Source organism: Staurois parvus, unplaced genomic scaffold (assembly GCF_062004578.1).
Source record: "Staurois parvus isolate SC_StPar_1 unplaced genomic scaffold, SC_StPar_1.0 ptg000635l, whole genome shotgun sequence".
Lineage (NCBI taxonomy): Eukaryota > Metazoa > Chordata > Amphibia > Anura > Ranidae > Staurois > Staurois parvus.
Genome location: NW_028318431.1, coordinates 31,592 through 54,067, shown reverse-complemented (window position 1 = coordinate 54,067; position 22,476 = coordinate 31,592). Strand labels below are relative to the sequence as shown.

The window sequence follows — 22,476 nt, the reverse complement described above, 5'->3', positions numbered from 1 at the left end:
CAGGGAAGAAGCTAGTCAGCTTCCCTGGCTGTCCTGGGGCTTTCCTCCTCCTTGGCACGGTAGACGAGGGGTTAATGTATCCTTATGTGTAATTTGAGTCACTCGGATCTCTCCATTGTCGGCGTGTGCCATGTCTCTGCTGGCGGATGGGCGGAGCTCTGTCTCTCACACGTCCATCCCCGAAGCCGGCCGCCCAAATTAAGTAATTTAAAACCTCATCAGGACCAATTCCATTCCTCTATACTGTACCAATATTATGTAAAGGAGCTTGTTCATCAAGAGCTAATATTTTTTTTGTTCGAGAAAGTTAGGTTAAAAAAGCTATCAGCAATGGGTCTTGAAATTTGGATGAATTTTTCATTATTTGGAAATTTGGATGTATCTGAATTTCCGAATACAACAGTACAGTGGATATAAAAAGTCTACACACTCCTGTTAAAATCTTAGGTTTCTGTGATGTAAAAAAATTAGATAAAGATAAATCATTTCAGAACTTTTTCAACCTTTAATGTGACCTATAAACTGTACAACTCAATTGAAAAACAAAAGTGAAATCTTTTAGGGGGGGGGGGAGTAAACATAAAAAAAACTAAAATAATGTGGTTGCATAAGTGTGCACACCCTCTTATAACTGGGGATGTAGCTGTGTTCAGAATTAAGCAATCACATTCAAAATCAGAAGTCAGTACGCACCTGCCATCATTTAAAGTGCCTCTGATTAACCCCAAATAAAGTTCAGTTGTTCTAGTAGGTCTTTCCTGACATTTTCTTAGTCACATCCTACAGCAAAAGCCATGGTCCGCAGAGAACTTCCAAAGCATCAGAGGGATCTCATTGTTAAAAAGGTATTGGTCAGGAGAAGGGTACAAAAGAATTTTGAACACAGTGAAGACAGTCATCATCAAGTGTAGAAAATATGGCGCAACAGTGACATTACCAAGAACTGGATGTCCCTCCAAAATTGGTGAAAAGACGAGAAGAAAACTAGTCTGGGAGCCTGCCAAGAGGCCTACAGCAACATTAAAGGATCTGAAGGAATATCAGGCAAGTACTGCCTGTGTGGTACATGTGACAACAATCTCCCGTACTCTTCGTATGGCTGGGCTATATCAAAGCCCGGCTAAATTTTGCAAAAACACATCTAAAGTCTCCTAAAGGCATGTGGGAAAATGTGTTATGGTCTGATGAAACCAAGGTTGAACTTTTTGGCCATAATTCCAAAAGATATGTTTGGTGCAACAACACTGCACATCACCAAAAGGACACCATACCCACAGTGAAGCATGGTGGTGGCAACATCATGCTTTGGGGCTGTTTTTTTTCAGCTGGAACTGGGGCTTTAATCCAGGTAGAGGGAATTATAAAACAGTTCCAAATACCAGTCAATATTGGCACAAAACCTTCAGGCTTCTGCTAAAAAGCTGAACATGAAGAGGAACTTCATCTTTCAGCATGACAGAGACCAAAAGCATACATCCAAGTCAAAAAAGGAATGGCTTCACCAGAAGACGATTAAAGTTTTGGAATGGCCCAGCCAGAGCCCAGACCTGAATCCAAAAATTCGAAAATCTGTGGGGTGACCTGAAGAGGGCTGTGCACAGGAGATGCCCTCACAATCTGACAGATTTGAAGTGTTATTGCATGGAAGAGTGGGCAAAAATTGCCAAGTCAGGAACTGCCATGCTGATAGACTCATACCTAAAAAGACGGAGAGCTGGAATAAAATCAAAAGGTGCTTCAACAAAGTATTAGTTTAAGGGTGTGCACAATTATGCAACCATATCATTTTAGTTTTTTTATTTTTACTTCCCTCCACCTAAAAGATTTTGTTTGTTGTTCAATTGAGTTGTTTAGTTTATAGGTTACATTAAAGGTGGAAAAAGTTCTGAAATTATTTATCTTTGTCTCATTTTTTACATCACAGTAACCTGACATTTTAACAGGGGTGTATAGACTTTGTATATCCACTGTAGCTAATTTCTATGAATCTGAATTAAACATTATTTAAATTAATTTGTTTCATTTGATTTTCGAATGAAACAAATGATTCTAATGAATTTGATAATAGCTGGTTATAAAGGAGTGAGGCAGCCTCCCAGCTGCTGTGTCCTCTCTGCCGCTGCATCCTTAACAGGCATGACTTATCTGCTGTCAGCGGGATTCCCGCTGACAGCAGAATATGAACAAACCAGAAGAGTCATGGTTGTTAAGGATGCAGTAGCCAGAAGGCCACCCCGCTACTTAACAGCCAGCAATTTCTCCCAATGAATTTGCCTGGATTTGATATTTTCGGTTCGAATTCCATTTGAATACTTCAAATCCATTCGTTTTCGAATCCGGTTGAAAACTAATAAAACTAATTTTGTTACAAATGCAATGAAACAAAATGAATAACTTAACAAAACAAATGTTTTTGTTCTCCACATGTCTGCTTGCAATCTTGTGCCTGAAATTGCATAAAAAAACTAAAAATAAAATTGAAGATTTCTAGCATCTAGGCTCATTTGCTCTATGCACTATTAAGGGGACCTGAAATGCCTTTGTAATGTTATTTTATAGTTACTGTTTAAACATAAAGCCAAAATAAAATTAAAGGAAAAATAAAATAAAAAGAAGACAATGAATACAATTAAAAATTGCAAGTTTACCTTTCTGCTCTGTGTCTGGGTCCTGGGCTTTACATGATGGAAATTCAGATGGAAAAAGGAACAACATAAGTGCTACAAATACAGCAACTGTGGCATCTGTGACATACCTACAAAACAGATATCAACAAATTATAGTCAAACTTTCTCAAATATAGTTACAAGAGATCGGACCAAGATGGTAATTAACTGTTTAAAGCAGGCCTTTGTGGCAAGTAAAATGTTGCATAGAATTAAGGCAGGTCATAATTATAACCTGCCTTTTTTATCATATGAAAGTGTCAGTGCTTTTATGAAGGCCATTATGTCTTCTAAAGTGAACCATCTCCATCCACAGATGCCTATTGTTGACCTGTTGTGAGTCAAGATATGAAAAAGTTAGAGGTATCTCTAATGGATGCCAACATCCCTAAAATAGAAAGTTGTATTGGAGTGAAACCCCCCTAGTCGGGACTTTAAAGGCATCGAAAAAGTAAGTAAAAGTTACAACAATCTTTGTTGTGAGTCAAGAGACAATGTAGAAAGTCATGGCTGGTCATAGAGATTTCACAATTTATTCAGCTGATTAAAATTCTTATCCTGTTCATCAAAGAAAAGGCAATGGTACTACTTTGTAAAGAAACCTGTACTGAGAGAAATATAATAATAAAATAAAAATAAATACTATATCTTTATTGATTTTTAAAAGTACAAATCCATTTCATACCAACTTCATACAAAACAAAACTCTTTACTTAGTTTCTTCCCCTATCCCCCCCACTTGCCCCCCCCCCCCTTGTCTCATTGTCCATTGGATCCGTGGGTTTTCCTATTTTATAAAAAGGAGCTTTCGGCAAAGCAATATAAAAATATGATATTGTTCCATCTCTTAAATGCGGCCAAAAGCCTTATTCCTAAATATTGGCAAACAGCAGAAACCCCAAAAATAAAAGACTGAATGAACAGAGTTGAGTATATACATAGGATGGAAGAATTATACCATATTGTTGAGGACAAAATGGAAAAATTTAAGAAGGTCTAGTAAGGATGGTATCTTTTCAAAAAAACAAAAAGATTTTTAGAAGTGGTCAGAGTATAGGGGAATAAATGTAAAGGAAAATAAATAAGAACCCGGAAAAGATAGAAAAGAAAGAGGAAAAGACAAAGTGGGGTATTGGTAAGATAAATTAAGAAAACGAATTAGAAGTAAATAGAAGAACTTGAAATACGAGAAATATAGTATTTAAGTAACCACTTCTGATCTCTCCAAAAATGCAGTTGCCTGGCTGACATGCTGACAAAACTTCTCAGTCACCTCCCTGGAACAAGTATGTAGGTCAGGTCCTCTGGTTTACTCTGACGTCTCTTAATAAATACTTGCTCCAAATCAATACTTCAGAAAGCAATAAAGACAAAGAACCAGTAGAAAAGCCGAGCAACAAGCATTTTCAGATGAGGGTTTGCAGTGGCAACCTTCATATTTCTCTCTTCTCTTTACAGCTTATATCTATCAACAGTGAAACAGATATTTATAGCTACTGTATCTACTTTAGATCTCATAACATATACACCTGTTACTGTTTATGATCCTAAAGAATATTAGAAGAAGCACTATTACTGGATAGAAGGGTGGTCAAGTGGTTATTACTCTTGCCCAGGGGCGGACTGACCATTTGGAAACTTGGGCACTGCCCGAGGGCACAGGGTCAGTAGGGGGCCCCATGAGATGCCCCTGGTACCTTTTTCATAGGCTTTTTTGAGTTTGGGCAAGGACACAGGGGCCCCATGATCCCCTATTGCCCGGGGGCCCCATGAGTTGTCAGTCCGCCCCTGGTCTTGCCCTATAGCTCTGGATTTATGAATCTATGGATGCTCTATGCGTGGAGTTTAAATGTTCTCCTAATTTTTGAACAGGTGTGTCTGGCTTCTGCTCACAATCCAAAAATATACTGTTAGGTTAACTAGCCTCTAAATTGGCCATAGTGTATGTATGAGGGAATAGAAAATATTGAAATGTGAGCTTTGTAGAAAGACAGGAATTGATCTGAATAGATGTATGTGCCCTAGAGAGTGCTGTTTTATATGTGGAGTTATATAAATACCATAAAAAATGAAATATTGTGAAGATTGGAATACAACTTGACTTCACTGGACATTACAATAAAAATCATCTACAAGAATACAATTTACATGGTATTGGAAAGTAGAAAACATATTTCCTGCTGGCATTAAAAAAAGTATATTTGGGATTTTTTATGAAAGCAGCAAAAAGCTAATAGTCAAGAGTCTCTGGACACAAATTTATATTTTTAACAGTTTTCTATCAACTTACTCTTTTCCGTCTTTGTTAAAGCTGATAGTTGCCCATCCTGGCATGAAGCCTGGATCTCTAGTGAACCATAAAATAACCAACAAGGTGAAAAGAACCAAGACACAGATTTCTGCAAATGTCATGGAGCCCAGTTTCTTGTGCTCTTCAAAGATGACTTGGTATGCTCTCTTTTCTTTTGCCTTTTGTTCTGGTTTTCCGCCACAACCAAAATTCTTCTTAAATCTGCGGAAGACATGCAGACAACAGCTGATAAATCATCTTTTCTAGAGGATAAGTGTACTTTTATGATATTAACAAAAAGAGTATGTTATCATTATACTTATTTGATACATTGAGGGGAGTTTACTGTCCCAACATCATAATTTTTATAGCCCTAAAATTCTCTACATGCAACAGTAGAATTCAGCAGCATGAAAGGTACAAGACATTCTGTACTGTTACTCAGTGAAAAAGGGCATCCTCTGCTTCATTGTCATCCTTTTCATGAGATAAAAGGTGTGTACAGTTTTATCAACTATCAGCAAACAGTTCTGAACTGACATGCATTTGAGAATACAGCTTAAGTTTCCACTGGACATCAAGGGTCAGCGATGGAAAGTAAAAGGATGAAAGTTTTTGTTTGGAAAGTTGCTTGAATTTTCATGATTTACATGAACCAATGCTGTAAATATGTACTTATATGACCATAACTTTTTTATTTTTAATATTGATGGAAACTTTGCTGGGGGTTTTTTTTGTGAAGATCTGGTAGATTTATTTTTACTTCCTGTTCTGCAAATCAGAAACACAGTTAGAAGTAAAAATGTTTTATTTATCAGTAGTGTAGGTGAAGGATAGAACCCCTGTCAGAGTGTTATTGTTGTACGTGTCTCTGTTGCAGATTTTCTCTCACTTCCTGTATGGTAAAACCATTGTCAGTGGGAAATCCTTCTAACAGACCCTGGACAGCAGTAGTAATCTAACAGATGTTCTAACTCTTTCCCCCTTCTATCTAAAACTAACTTAAAATGTTTTGGCTGGACATAAACTATGAGAAATATTGTATACTTAAAGCAGAACTCCACACTGCATGGGAATACTGCTCAGTTTGTCTAGGGGTTTAGGGAAGAGCTATACTTACTATAACCTCCGCTCCTCCGGAAAAACTGCGCTCCCCCATGTCCAGCGGTGGACTGTTCCTGCCGTCCTCGTGCCCAGAGGCGGTCTATGGGCATGATGACGTCAGGAGCAGTCTATTCATAAGAGCGCTAGCATGCAGGCGGGCAGAAGCGGCAGGGACGATAAGTATATCTTCACTGTTATCACCCCTAGACAAAAACAAGCAGTTAGCCCATGCAGTGTGGGCACAGCCCCGCTGCATGGTTCAAAAATATGTTTGCCCGGATTTCTGCTTTAATATAGTGCATATGTAGGTCACAAGCAGTAAACTGCAGCTATTTATACAGGTAGTTAATTTTACAATAAACTGGCCTTTGACTTATTAAATATAGATGCCGTAATAGACTTACTTGGTTCCCAGAAACATAATCTGTAGCCAGATCCAGGCGAGAGCAAGTAACAATAACATTGTAGGGAAGGCAAATCCAAACCATGAAGCAAAATTGATTACATTATTGTTTCCAGGGAACAATCTGCAAGAAAAGGTCTGTTTATCACTAAAACAATGGCAATCTATAAAGTAGTGTATAAGTGCTGGTTCAGAAATTATTACATCCTTCAATATAAATGATGACATTAGGAACATTGCCATATGTATTCTTTTTAACTACTAAAGCAGTGTTTTGAATGCTAACTGATTGTGATCAGAGTTACTAATCCTGCCTGTGAAGGGGGCACATATACAAAGGGAAAAGTGTTTAAAATTGCTGGCAAATAAAGCAGACCTCTCCAATTTTGGGGTGACCCCTGTTTTGTGGGACCTTTGGAGGGGTCTGTGTGCTGTTATTTTTTTTTCTTTTTTAATGTCCTTTTTCCTGTAGCCCATCCTACTACAAGAATATTAAAAAAAAAATTACATAGTGCCCCCCCCTCCCCCAAATGTATATCAGACCCTCTGGTACCTCACGCGCAAAACAAACCAAAAAATAAGTGAGATTCTCCCTAAAATCCATCCCAGGCTCTTAATCTAAGTATGCAGCTTGGCCAATACCAGGCCACATGCCCTCAACATGGGGGGTTGCCAATGTTCATAAGGCCTCTTCCCCATAAAGCTGGCCAATGGTTGTGGAGGTCTGCAGATGGTGGTGGGGGGCTTATTAAAATCTGAAATAAGGGAGGTCTCAGATACCGCCCCCTACATTAATGATTAAGGGGTACATAGCCCTACTCATTCACAAAAAAAAAAGATGTAACTTAGAAGTAAAGACACCCAAAGTTTGAGAAGTCCTTTGTTAAAAAATGTAACTAAAAAAAGTAAATTTATCATAAATTTATCATGATGGCCCTAAAAACAAAAACCAAAACCCTAACAACCCGGAGCACACAACCAATTTTGGCAGTACCATTAGCCGAATGACCGCTCCTGAGGAAGGGGGGGAGATAGAGGTAACATCATCTCTTTTTAATTAGTTGAGATGAAAGAAAAATCAATTAATATGAAACAAAAGAATGTACAGTGCCTTGAAAAAGTATTCATACTCCCTGAAATTTTCCAATTTTGTCATGTTACAACCAAAAACGTAAATGTATTTTATTGGGATTTTATGTGATAGACCAACACAAAGTGGCACATAATTGTGAAGTGGAAGGAAAATGATAAATGGTTTTAAAAATGTTTTACAAATAAATATCTGAAAAATGTGGCATGCATTTGTATTCAGCCTCCCTGATTCAATACTTTGTAGAATCACTTTTCACTGCAATTACGGATGGAAGTCTTTTTGGGGATGTCTCTACCAGCTTTGCACATCTAGAGAGTGAAATGTTTGCCCATTCTTTGCAAAATAGCTCAAGCTCTGTCAGATTGGATGGAGAGCATCTGTGAACAGCAATTTTCAAGTCTTGCCACAATTTCTCAATTGGATTTAGGTCTGGACTTTGACTGGGCCATTCTAACACATGAATATGCTTTGATTTAAACCATTCAATTGTAGCTCTGGCTGTATGTTTTGAGTTGCTGTCCTGCTGGAAGGTGAAACTCTACCCCAGTCTCAAGTCTTTTGCATACTCTAAGAGGTTTTCTTCTAAGATTGCTCTGTATTTGGCTCCATCCATCTTCCCATCAACTCTAACCAGCTTCCCTGTTCCTGCTGAAAAAAAGCATCCCCACAACATGATGCTGCCACCACCATGTTTCATAGTGGGGATATTGTGTTCAGGGTGATGTGCAGTGTTTAGTTTTCTGCCACACATAGCGTTTTGCTTTTTAGTCCAAAAAGTTCAATTTTGGTCTCATCTGACCAGAGCACCTTCTTCCACATGTTTGCTGTGTCCCCCACATGGCTTATCGTAAACTGCAAATTGGACTTCTTATGGCTTTCTTTCAACAATGGCTTTCTTCTTGCCACTCTTCCATAAAGGCCATGAATGCTATGAATACTTTTTCAAGGCACTGTACATGCAGGAACATAAATGTTAATAAGCAACTATAATATAGGTTAATGTAGTAAATGTTATAAAGGTAACCATACCTTTTTAAATGGTATAGTAATAACAAAAATATTGTCTTTTTTTGGGTCAGTTCCTGATAAGCATGTGGCATTAATATAGAAGCAAATGTATTTCAATGCATTAGAGGGCATTAGAGTGTATATATTTTTTCTCAATTAATATTCCATATGCCAAGTGTACTTTGTGAACCTACATTACAAGTCTTTTAAAAGAGTACAACCTACTGATCCATCTGTCCTTTCATGACCAGATTGGGTGTGGTTCCCGTTAGTGTTGCAATGCCCCCAATGCTGGCAGAATAACATACACAAAGACTCATTCCTTTGCACAACTTCAGGTGCTTCTGTTTTCTGCTATCTTGATGTTCCTGCCTTGTTTTTTCATCTTCTAAATCCATCTCAACTGCTGTGACACCTGAAGAATAAAACACACCTTATAGAAGAATTCCAATTTCCTTGAAAAAAATCAAATTGCTACACAAGCCGTTTTTTAATTGAATGTTATTAAAAATTACCTTTTAGCCTGTAATTTTCTACAAATGTTTAAATAGTCAATACAGCATGACAACCTGTGTGTGTGTGTGTGGGGGGGGGGGTCTATACACTATTGGAGTATAGAATGCTCCCAGAAATGTCATTTCCTGTTTTTGTATTTTTCTGATTTTCTCTGCAGACTAATTTCATTTTTGATTAAATATTTGCTAAGGGTTAACTAATTCTAAGACCTTGTTCTCACAAGCATACATAACTGTACCCCCCTGGAGGGCTGTGTTTATGTTTACCCACACTGGGAAGAACAGTTGTTCTGTGGATCACCATGCAGGCAGTTCCACTGCTATCAATTGGGCCACAGCAGCTGCATGGACACAGCTGCTGCTCCCAATGTGACATTTGTGCGGGTACGTCTGGGGCCATGCACCCATACCTGCAAGGATGTCACATTGGGAACAGTGACTATGTCTGCACAGCTGCTCCATCCCATTTGACAGTAATGGGACTACTTGCATGGGAATGCACAGAACACTTGTGCAGCCCTCTGTGGGTAAACATGGTCTCCATAGTTGCCAACATTTTGAAAATTTAACCACTTTAATTAGGGGTGTGGCATTCATATGTTATGGGTGTGGTCGCAGCCATGACAAAAGGATAGCATGGCTTACAAAGAGTGTGGTTAAATAGAGTCTGGGATGACTGACATAGTGCAGAATGTGGTAATGTTAAATAGGGAATGTACAGTGCAGAACGAGGGAGGATGGAGATGTGTGTGTAGGATAGGAGTGACTGGATGGAGGTGTGTGTGTGTGCAGGATGGAGATGACTTTGTGTGTGCAGGATAGAAAGGATTGTGTGTGTGTGTAGGATAGAGATGACAGGATAGAGGTGTGTGTGTGATTGGTTGACAGGTTGGAGATGACTGTGTGTGTGTAGGATAGAGATGACCGGATGGAGGAGTGTGTAGGATGGTGACTGGATGGACGTGTGTGCAGGATGGAGATGACTGGATGGACGTGTGTGCAGGATGGAGAAGACTGGATGGAGGTGTGTGTAGGATGGAGATGACTGGGGTCTCTATCAGGTGGGGATGGCTGTCGAATGGCTTCTACTCACTCTTACCCCCCCCTTCTGGGGAGTGACGGAGTAATCTGTAGCGCTGCTGTTTCCTATTAGTAAACTAAACTGCCAGCTGCTTTTGTATCCATCTGCCAAAAATATAGAAATAGTCCTCAGCCTGTCGCGCCCCTCCCCTTCCCGCTGAGCAAATGAGGCAAGGAAAGTTTTTAATCTTTTAACTACGCTAGGCTCATGCACAATTTGAAACCCCTATCTGCTGCTGCCCCCGCCCTGATCTCGGATTTCCAGGACACTGGCCAGGACCCCCACCCTGATCTTGGATTTCCGGGACACTGGCCAGCACTGAGGCATGGCGGGACATCATTAAAAAAATTTTGACTGTCCCTGGCAATCAAACAGAGGGAATTGTTTTCTCTCAATAAATATGTTACTTGAGTGTATAAACACAATTATGAAGCGAAATCTAAATTAGACTGATCTGGATGAAGACAATAAGAGAATCCATGAGCATCAGAAAACTCAATAAATGTTGGAAATTCTTAAATGCCCATCTTAGGGCTAACAGTAACCCCAGTAAGTGCCTGGTCATACCCATGGGTGGACTGACCATTTGGAAAGTCGGGCACTGCCCAAGGGCCCGGGGTCAGGAGGGGGCCCCATGAAATGCCCCGGTACCTTTTTCATAGGCTTTTTTGAGTTTGGGCAAGGACACATGAGTCCCATGATCCCCTATTGCCCGGGGGCCCCATGAGTTGTCAGTCCACCCCTGGTCATACCAGTGCGATTTCAGGTGCGATCTGTTAATTGAAATTGCACCTGAAATTGCATCTAATGAATGTGAGTGTCAGTGTCCTAACATTTGCGATTTGCTGCAGCGCAATTTCTAAAGTAGTTCTTGCATTACTTTTTTTGCAGTTTTGTTGCTATTTCACATACATTATTATTATACAGGATTTATATACATAGAATATAATATAAAACGCACTGTTTGAAATTGTTGAAAATCTTCACAAGTAGCAATAAAGTTTTCAGAAATCGTATCTGAAATCGTGCTGAAATTGCACACAAATTGTGCAATTTTACATCACAGCAGTGTGACTGGAGACTAAAACCTGCTGGAGAGTTTCATGCCAGCCATAAATGATGCTGTTTTCTTTCCTGCAACCATGGGTCGCAGTACATGTTAATGGGGGAATCCCTCCCGCGGAGCTATTGTATTCACCCGGTGGGGGTAAGTCAGAAGAACACAGTGAATATTGCTAGCAGCTAAAGCCGCTGGCAGTAATCACATGAAAAATCTGATAGGCTGGTTGTACCCAAGTCATATACTGTAACAATTGCACTGGGTACAATCGTTCTGTGCATAGATGGTTCAAATCTCAGCCGGTCCCTGCTGACCTGGCCAAAATTCTAAACATCTATGGCTGGCTTAATACTTACCTAAGTCCAGTACCCAGGTCTCTTGTGGTTCAGGAAGGGGGAGCCCAGAGATTAGCTTTAACTCTTTCATTGCCAGAGAAATTTTGTGGTTCAATCATTTTAGGCCTAAAGTTTGCTTAAAACCCCCCAAAAAAGTATATATTTTCTGAAAGCAGAAACCATGAAAAATAAAATAGTGGAAGTTTCAGTTTTTTGTTACATGATATTAGAACCACGGTTTATCAAAGGCAAAATTTCAGTAACAAATAAAGTAAAGTTAATGGATAAGTTCATCATTTAACAAAAAATAATAAATGCACATTTTTTTGCAGGTAAAAAATGTACGTTTATTATTTTTTGTTGTAGAAACCTGGATAGCATTGCACCAGTGATCATCAGATCGCTGGTGCCATTCAGGTCTCCTGCAGAGCTGTCCGTATATCTGCTTGCCTATATGGGATGTACAGGCAAGCAGATATACTGACAGGAAGAATCAATGAACTACCAGGGCGATGTGGTAGTTCATTGACTACAAGCCGACAGCTGCTAAGGCTGTCGGAACTTGAATTTCATTCAATTACAGAACTCTGTGAATGAATGATGTAGCCATGTGGGGGGAACTCCACTCATACTGCTGTCACAGGGAGGGAGGGGGATCAGGCAAAGGTTGCAGCATTAGGAACATGTTATATGTTCCACCCTAAAAACAGGTGGAACATGTAACATGTTCCCAAAGGTGAACTCCATTAATGAATTAATCTTTTAATTTTAGGGCACACAAATGAAATAAATTACCCAATTGCTGGTAAAATATAGAAGATAAGGTTGCTTTGAGTAAATAAATACCCAACATGTCAAGCCTTAAATTTGCAGTTAAATGGCAACAAACTTTGGTACCCCAAATTTTCCATTAGTTAACCATGATTAGTGGGAATGGAGACATTTCACTCACTCTGGCATGGCATTTAGCACAAGTGGGTGTATGTTGGGGGGCTAGAAATCTTTTTTCGGAGGGGGGGTAATGTGCTTTGGTATATATTTATTTTTTAAAAGTTATTTTTTTAACACTAAACTTTGTTTTTTTTTTAAATCACAGAGGGGACATAAAGTTCCCTATGTGATACTATTTTGGCATGACCAGTTTTCTTTAATGAGAGCAGAGATCTTTTAGACAAGTGGTTTTCAACTTACGAGCTAAGGAGGGCCTCAAATGCATTCCCGGAAATCAGCAAAGGGCTGCACATAATGTTCATTATATGTAATGCTTGAGAGGACTGTCAGAAACTGCAGACTTTGGACGTGGTACATTTTTGGCTAGGGATAAGAAGACAATACGAAACTGGAAACGTGGGCTAATAGAGATCAAAGCTATTACCCTAATCAGTGTTCCCACTACAGACTGCTGAGGCCCAAGGGCTGCAGATCATATACCAATGGGCCACATGCAGCTGTGGGTGGTAGGTTGGACCACTGATGTTTCACCTGCCCTCCACTGAAGCTCTTGGAGAACAGATCATGCTGTATGAGCTTCTTCCCCTGACACAGCAGCTGGGTAAAGTGACATATTACACTTCAAAATTGAAATCATAACTTGTGAGCGGGTAAACCACTAATTTTGTGCCAATTACAATTGCTATTTAATGGATCGCCAACACCTAACACATACTCATACCAATGTGTCTAATTAATTATAGATGCCAAATTGTGCCACGCTCCATTGTTACCAATATTTTGCAAATTATAAATACATATATACGTGCCCAAATAACAATTTGTGCAATATTCATGTGAATCCACTATAAAAAACACAAATGTCCATATATATAACAAGCAGAAATGTCCATATATAATTCTTTAGAAGTTTTGTGTTTACTTGAAATATATAAATTCAATGTTTCTTAATTCCCCTCTTATGTGAATATACTTTTAAATACGTGCACCCCCACCGGATGTGCTCTCACATCAAATATACGACCAAGCGTTGAGGTCATATAAAGCCTGTGTCCCTTTAATTGGACCAAATGTGGATGAGATGGTGTCCTGCTGAATGGGATTCCATTCACTCATCAAGAGGAGAATTAAGAAGCACTGAAGTTATATATTTCAAGTGAACACAAAACTTCTGAAGAATTATATATGGATATTTCTGTTTGTTAAATATTTGGACATTTTTGTTTTTTACAGTGGATTCACATGAATATTGCACAAATTGTTATTTGGATACGCATATATGTATTTATGATTTGTAACATATTGGTAACAATGGAGCACGGCACAATTTATCATCAACATATTACACTTTGCTTTCAGGTTCTTACCAGCTAGGAGAGATCAGTGAATGGAGTTCATCCCGCTCCTCAGCTACCTGGTTACACCCACCATACCATTCTGGGTCCACAAATGGGAGTGCAGAATCAAAACAAATATAGAATTATCTGCGCCTCAGGTATATAAATAAAATATTCCCCTGCAAGCTGCTCAATATGTTCAGTTTTTTCCATAGTGCTGCTTATTTTATTGGTTATTTACAATAGGAGCCAGAGCCAAGAAACATGGTGGGGGCGCACACAGAGGGGTTGAATCCTGCAGGGGGGGTTTGAAGTGATCAGGTAGCTGCACAGTTGCCTGATCGCTTCCATCTGACAGCCAACAGTTGGCTAGTCATATTTACACAGTGAGGTTGATTTACTAAAACTGGAGACTGCAAATTCTGATGTGGCTCTGCATGGTAGCCAATCAACTTCTACTTATTCAATTAAGCTTTGACAATAAAACCTGGACTCTGATTGGTTTCTATGCAGAGCTTCACCAGATTTTGCACTCTCTCGTTATAGTAAATCAACCTCATCGTGTTTAAAACTCCCTGCTGCTTTCGACATATGCCATGCATTCATGGCAATGAAAGGGTTAAGCTGTATGTCCAGCCAAGACTTTTTCATTTAGTTTTAGAGTATGAGAAGAGTAGGACCCCTGTCAAGTTTTACTGTTATCTCGGGCTTCATTAAATAGATTTCCCCTCACTTACTGTCCCAGTGACAACAGTTTTACTAGGCAGGAAGTAAGGAAAACTCTCCATAATCAACAAAGAAATACATAAAAAAAATTAGAAGGGTAAATGAAGGCCAGAACCCCCAGCAGCTTTTTATTACTGTCTCACGCCCTGACCAGTGAAACCATTGTGACTGTGACAGTAAGTGAAGGGAAATCCCTCAGAGCCCCAGATAGCAGTAAAAACCTGACAAGGGTTCAGATCTTCCCACTATATCTAAAGTGAAAAAAATGCTTTAAAAGACCTTATTATGTCAGAAGTTTTTGCTTTCTGCCATTACACGGCAGTGCTCTGTGCTGGAAAAGTGCCAGCCACAATCCTCATCCTTGCCCAGACTTTGCAGATCAGGAAAGAAAATGTCAGTCCAGATCTGTTGTTGAGTGCTGATTACTGAGTGCACCTTGTCTAAGTCTTATGCCTATTGGACTGCACAGTCACATTTAGAAATCCTGCAGAACTGCTGTAACAGGAAAATGCAAGTAAGACTATAAAAAAAAGAGATACAATGCCTGACTGATTGTGTATCTATTTTGTAGGCTTCAATTAGGCTTTTAGCTTTAACTAGGCTACTTTCGCATTGCTCTGTATGAAAAACGCATCAAAAACACAAGCGTTTTTGCTGCACCTTTCCCATGTTGCAGTAAATTTAGCACAATGTATTTTGCATTTTTAATGCATTTTTACAACGTTTGTACTGCATTTTCCTCGTATCGCTTCCCACTATTCTAATGACATTTTCCTGCAATTTCCAGTGTGTCTATTGATTTGACTTCAATGTGACTTTATAAGTTCTCAAGCCCAGGTTCACAGAATTGCATGACAAGGGAAGTCATATTATATTCCGACGTCAGTGCGACTTCAGCCCCACAGACTTCTATGTTATTCCACAGCAGTTGCATCAGAATAGATAAGAACCCTCATCTTTCCTCCTCGATCATCCTTGCTGCCTAAAGTGGCAGAAGTGCCTGAAGTGGTTTTGAAAGATCATTCAAACGAAGGATCGATCAATCAAAGGAAGGAAAAAATGACAGAAGGAAGGGTCAATCAACCAAAGGTTGATCAATCAAAGAAAGGGTCAATCGAATACAGAAAGGAAGGGTCGATCAGTTGCTTGATCGATGGAATGGTTGATTGATCAAAGGAAGAGAGAATTGATCGATGGATGCCCCCCTTGTCGATTGAAAAGAAATTAGAGAAATCACGCCCTGCCACTGTTCATAGTGCTGACTGCTCAGTATCTCATGACTGTTGGCCCATGTTTACCATTTAAATTTGTATCATCATTCTCTACACAACTCTCACCTTGTGCCACTCCATAATAGCAAGTGCTAATTCTCATTTTCCTGTAGTAGTAGTAGATTTGCAGAATTAACATTCTTTTGTTTAACTTGCACAAGATGATTGTATTTCATTTTTGTAATGAGTGGCCATTACTTTTGCCATGAAAATAAGCTAGTATTTTGTTAAGATTGTTTACTTCATTCAAACTTTTTGTATGTCATTATACAATGCACGTATGAGACAATCAAGGGTAAGAACCACTGCTCTAGAGGCAGATAACTCCATCAATATAGTATACAATCTAACTGTAATGATTGCTAGAAAATGATACATAAAAGCACTGTTTTGGATTATTATCAAAACCCCAGCTCTGTAATTTTCTCGCTGCTAAATTGTTAATCAGCATGTCACATTCTTCATAACATTTAATTTGTAATTAACATTGCTTTTCTTTGTTAACTTACTTGGCTTCTCCTGTTTAATATGATCTGAATCTATGTGTTGTTTTTCATACATTTCAAATGTCTGGTTTATGTTTCCACTTGGCTGGTTATCTTCTGCGTTGGATTCCTTGGTTACTTTATCCTCAAAAGTCAGTTTGGTGCATCCATTAATTTGATTTTCCTTTTGATTGACATTCTCAAAGGCTGATGGACACTCTTGAAGTTTTTCTTCTGAAGTGTGAAGCTGCTCCAAGACAGCCTGAGCTATTGGTATCATCATGGCAGTGGTGGCTGTATTACTGATCCACATGGACAGGAAAGCTGTAACCACCATGAACCCCAGAAGCAACCTGGAAACAAAAGATGTTTTTATGTTTTATTATATTTTCAGTTTGTTGTCAGTGAACTTTTCAGAATACAAAATGACAAAGGTTACAGTTTGAAGTAATTTAATTTTTAGCCTGTGCTGACTTCTGTTAAAATAGGATATTTCAATTCATTGTAAAGTCCCTCTCTTGGAGTCCATTGAGGGACATGAAGTCTTGTACTGTCAGGATTTACTGCCGTCTACAGGATAAAAAAGGATACATTTTGTACTGTCAGGACATCCAACAACAGTCCTCTCAACTGAGGGGTGGGCAAGAGCAAGCTAACAGGCCCACAAAAAAAACAACAGAACAAAGGGACTGCTATTTAAAGAGTTGCATTTCCAATTTGCATCCACAGTCAATGACCAGTCCATGGGGTTGTTTTTGGGAAAACAGCTTGGATGGTGATAAGGGAATATGGGATGCCCAACTTGACTTATTAGAACAATCAGAGGACAAACTTCCTTGTCTATGTATACAAAAGATGCAGATCCTGGACTGTACTCCCTCCAGAATGGCATCTGTCTCTAAAAAATCAATAGCAAAGGTTCCTCTTTTAGGAGCTCTGTGTCCCCTGGGTGAAACTCGCAAAGTCCCAATGCTTTGCAGAAAATACCAGCCCATCTGGCTGCCTTGTAAAGTGTCCCAGAGCAATGGATTTAGGTTATCTGGGACAATAATAATAGGTAAACCACCTGCGCTACTCCAACTACACAAACTATACACTCACCAAATATATATATCACCTAACTAAAACCTGAATGTGCTAATGAACAATGAAAAAAATGGTGTTGCGCTCCCTAAATGGTATCTAAATAAACTAAATACAACCCATAAATATATACATTAATCCAATAATCTTATGCATATAGACATAAATAATAACATGTGACACTTAGATCAATAAACATACGTGAGTAAACAAAAAAACATCACACGATGACATAAATAAGTGAAAACTAAACATGCATCCCCAAAAACGGGGAATAAAACGTGACTTCAGTCATGAGTGAAGTGATAGATGAATGGCAGAAATTGTGCCACAATAGAAAGTGCTGTGTAAAAATAACTCACAACAAATGTGAATGCACTAAAGTGATATGGACAGGATAAAACCTGATAGCAAAAAACTAATTAAAACCACATGACCTCCTAACACATCAATGTGTTAAATCAAAGTGATGAATGACAACTAATTGTTGTCTAACTGGTGTGATACACTCCCTAATTGGGATAAATAAGTGTGAACACAAACACATAAAAAAACAGTGTTACAACACCATAACAGATAGTGAAAGATAAACTTTTCAAAGAAAACCGCATATTACTGAAAAATGTACCACTATATCATTCATATATAAGAGTCCCCTTGTGCACTCTTCAAATGAGTGAACTACATATATTGGTGATGACGGTGATATAAGTGAAAAATCGGGATCCTCCAATGGCTGGATTGCCCCCTCACCTTATTGCAGCGGCCCAAAGGGCCAATGAGCCTTCAAATTGCCAGATATATTAATACGACCCATCCACATCAATGATTCAGGTTAAGCAGTAATGGTGGTATCCCCCTTCACATGCAGCACTGAGAATGACCCATCCAGATATCAAAGCTTCTCACATCGACAGGATGCTAAACTCAGCCAACTCATATATGGATTGAAAACAAGAAGAAACTCTCATAGTGTAATACTGTATGTTTAATATCACAAAAGTAAACCAGCAAGTAGCACACTCACATTTGCATGTTCTAAATCAAGCTTACAGAGCTTCATGTATATTGCTGGGTGTACTCTCTGGGTGTACAAAGATGGCGCCTCAGCCGGAAGTGACGTCAGGAGGCGCCATCTTTGTACTCTAAACTGTTCAAAGGAGGTTTTAGAAGTGCAGAAAGAAGCAAATTCAGATCCCATGGAGTCAGAGGGGAGCACACTGGGAGAGTCTCACCAAGAATGGAAAGCCAAAGGCCTTTCAAATAACATTAGAAGCACAGAAACCTGATCCTTGTTAGTGCTAAGGGCTAGATGTTGCTCCAAACCCATCTGCAAAAAAAAAAAAAAACAGGATCTCACAGGAAATTCCCTGGGGTGAAAGTTTGATGCCTTCCATGTGCAGTAATAGACTAACTTTTTGCATTTTAGGAATAATTGATTCAGAAATGCCCCTGTCACTAGGAATTTGGGCTTCAACAGCCATATCTCTAAAGCTAGTGACTGTGAAATAGGTGTTAAATCTGTTCTTGAGATATAAATTTCAGTCTAGAGGATCACTGGACTGCCACCCATTTCAATCCTGCAAAGCAAAAGGGGAAGGAGTTCCAAGGGAGGAAAGGTGTAGATTAGAATATAGTAATCCCAGGGAGCTACCCACTGCTGCCTTTACATGTAAACAAATCTGCCAACTTTGCTCTTGACCCTTCAGGCCTGGGGTGTAAATGGTGGACAAGGCTGGAAAGTGAAGCTGCCTTAGCATTGTCCAATTAAATCTGGATCAGATGCTCATGCAGCCTGGAGATTCAGCAATAAAGGTCTGGTACATTTTATTGTGTGGGGGTCCCCCCTAATACCTATCTTAAATCCTTATTTAGGATAAGGGCATAGTATAATTGAAGCAAATACCCAAACACTTTGTTTACAAACAGTACAAAGCAGCTGGGAAATGTAATTTACTGGCAACCAAACATTTTAATGATCCCTCCACATGCCATACGTTGAGACAGCGGTGCGTTTCACACACTCCATAGAGTATGTACACTCTACAAGCCGACTTTTGACTTTGTGATGAAAATTATTTGGTGGCTATATAGCTGCCCAGTTGCTTTCTGTGACCCCTAGAATTGTGCCTCCCTACATGATCACCTTTGCCATGATTCCTGGCCTCTACTGTCCAACCTGCGGGCCTGGGACCTGCATAGAGGGTCCAGTGAGTAGCTGTAAAGAACCCGGAAATTGCGTGTATAATTCTGTTGTCACTTTCTTTGGTTGATACAGCCAGGAAAGAAGCTAGTGGACTATGATCTGTGCTTCATTAGCTTCAATTGAAGACAGCTGGGACATCAGAGTTTAAAAAAAAACCCTGATACCACTAAATCAAAATGTCACAAATAAATTATATCACATATGGAACTTTTTGTCTCCTATGCAATATAAATGAAGTTTTAGTGAGAAAATATAAAAAAAAGTTTCACCCAAGTATTAAGAACCCTTTCCCCACAAAAAACATTTTGAGCTCAGGCAAGTTTAGGACATCCCCTAAGCATTTTATTTAAAAGAATTTAGCATTTTTAAAGTTTCACATTAAGTATTATTAAAAGAGCTGATCCCCATTTTTCTTTTTTGCAATGGTACATTTCCTCTGAACCAGTGTTCAGCTCCTTGTGACCGTTGTTTGAGAATTCTTTACCTTTTAGCCTTGAAAATGTCCCTAATACATTTTAAAGATTCAGTTCCTTTTGACTTTGATGGGGTTCAGATTTACATTGGAACTTTTGTATGGTTTGTAAAACATCTGACATTTTGAACCCAGCTCATTACTAGCTAGCTTAGGGGTCAGTACCTTGGTGAACACCGGAGGTGCAGAGGAGAGGTCAAAGGGCAATGCCACAACCTGAAAGTGTAGAGGACCCACAGCAAAGACAAGGAATTGCTGATGAACTGGAAAAATGGGAACATACAAGTATGTGTTCTTTATGTCCACAGAGGTCACAAAGTCTCCCTGATGAAGGGAGGCTATGAAAGGTTTGGTGGATATCATGTTTAATTTTTGGGCCTAAATGAAGACATTTAGGGCCTTGAGATCCAGTGAAACCCTATCTTGTAGCTCCTGGAAACCACTACCTGCACCCAAGCATCTTAGATGCAAGCTATCCATGTGATTGCAAAAGCTAACAGATGTCTCCCCACTTTGAGATGTCTCAATTTCTCATGCCAAAGATATTTCTAAGAGCTTGAAAGACTTGATCCAATATTTGTAGGTGGACTGGGTGCCAGACTTGGAAGTTGAGGCCATGAATCTCTTCTAATGGCAATAGACCAGTCAGCTAAGATTTGACAGACTAAGGTCACAGTCATGAAAGGGTGCAGTGCAGGACCTGTTAGGGCGACAAAGACTCCAGAAAGGGCCCCCAGTCACTTGTTAAGGGGGTCCTTAAAGATAGGTGCATCTTCCTCTGGAACTGTGGATGCTTTATCAAGACATGATACTGTGGGATCCACAAAGGGGGGCAGTCCAGCTATGGTCTGTTCCTCAAATTTTAAATTAGTGCGTACCACATCAATAGGCACTGAAACAGTCCCTTTCAATTTGGGAATAATGGCAGAAGACAGGTATAGGTTCTTCCATCAGTGACTTGAAAGACACAGTAACAGACCTGGTCCTAGTGGCTGAGAGCAAAGCCCTGTAATGCTGTGGGCATATCCGAGAGAAATTCTGCAGGAGAAGGCAGGGGAGTGTGCCTATAGACTGTACATTCATGACTACATTAAAGTCCTCCCTGAATAGAACAAAATGTGGCCATGCCTGGTGGAGCGAATGAAAGACTTAAATGATACCCAGTGGTCCTAGTAAGGTAACTCCTGGTAATCCATCCACACAGTCTGTTCACAAAGTGAGTCTCCAAGGTTAGCTGAAAGAATGCCAAAAGGTCTGGATCTAGAAAGAACTCCATGGATAAATTGTACTAGTACACAGCGGTCTGAAAAGCACCACAATACAGAGTCCAATGGCCAAAGTTTACATTCCAGGTTAGCTCTGTATTCCAGTCCAGTGGGGTCCAGGTATGGCACTCCAAAGTCAAGTTTGGGAAAGGCTGTTTGGGAAAGTTGCTTTTAGATACCATCTCATAAGCAACATATTAGGAATCTAATATGTAGTAGACAGTTAAAAGGTTAGACTTTTATCAGCAGAGCAAAGACACCCATCATCCTAGGACACTAGCAAAACACAGACATGCTGATAGTCGGAGGAGATAAACTGACATGTTCGCAATTTTGTTTTGTTTGCTGGCGTCCATACCTCCTGTAGGTGGTAGCATAATCCAAAAGTACAAGACTTCCTGAAAGAAATAAGAAATACATAACTATATTATGCTGCTTTACCCTTCTGACATATATGCTAAAAGGTTAATGACAAGCTGGCTTTTTACATCGCTAAGGAACTCCAGCAGTGTGATCTGTGCATCGGAACTGATAAATCTGCCCACCAAAATACAGTGGAAAGACTAAAACGTTGTGTGTGTATGTGTGTTGGGGTGTGTGTGTGTTGGGGGGGGTATAAAAGCTTGAAATTGAGTCATTTCGGACATCTTGCACATTTGGTGGTAATGTCCGCAATTGATAGGCTTCTGGTCTAGGGTTTTTGGTTTGCTGCAAATGCTATTTCATATTACGGTCCGTAGGGATGCAAGGGTGGCCCTCCTGCATTGCCCAATTTTGGGTCTGTCTAGATCTCAGCAGAAATTGGCATCCTACCTATTTATTTCGGCGAAACGTGCTATAGCTCAAGCTTGGAGAACCCCTTCGGTTGTCTTCCAGGGGGTGAAGACCCGGATGAATGCTATGTTGATCAATGAACAGATGTCTAGCATTCCTAATGATTCTCATTCGAGATTCCTTAAGGTTTGGGAACCTTGGATATGTTATTCCTTGCCATCCCTGCCTCCTACTAGTTATGGCCTCTTATAGTCGTTGCCTGTGCTAGCCCTGGATCCATGATTCTTCTAGTTTTCCTTTCCTCCATGTTTTATTTCTTTTTCCGGTAATATGAGTGATTGCTGCTGCTAC

General features: G+C 39.6%; 1 protein-coding gene across 1 annotated transcript in view; it reads right to left on the bottom strand.

Moving 5' to 3' along the window:
- SLC13A2 (solute carrier family 13 member 2) overlaps positions 1–22,476 on the bottom strand; it is a 66,196-nt gene that overhangs the window by 18,735 nt on the left and 24,985 nt on the right. The window contains exons 4-8 of the mRNA XM_089693612.1: positions 16,350–16,678; positions 8,790–8,979; positions 6,465–6,587; positions 4,957–5,178; positions 2,649–2,755 (exon numbers count right to left, since the gene is read on the bottom strand). Of these exons, the coding sequence (XP_089549738.1) occupies positions 2,649–2,755; positions 4,957–5,178; positions 6,465–6,587; positions 8,790–8,979; positions 16,350–16,678 (971 nt within the window). The remainder of the gene's footprint in view (positions 1–2,648; positions 2,756–4,956; positions 5,179–6,464; positions 6,588–8,789; positions 8,980–16,349; positions 16,679–22,476) is intronic.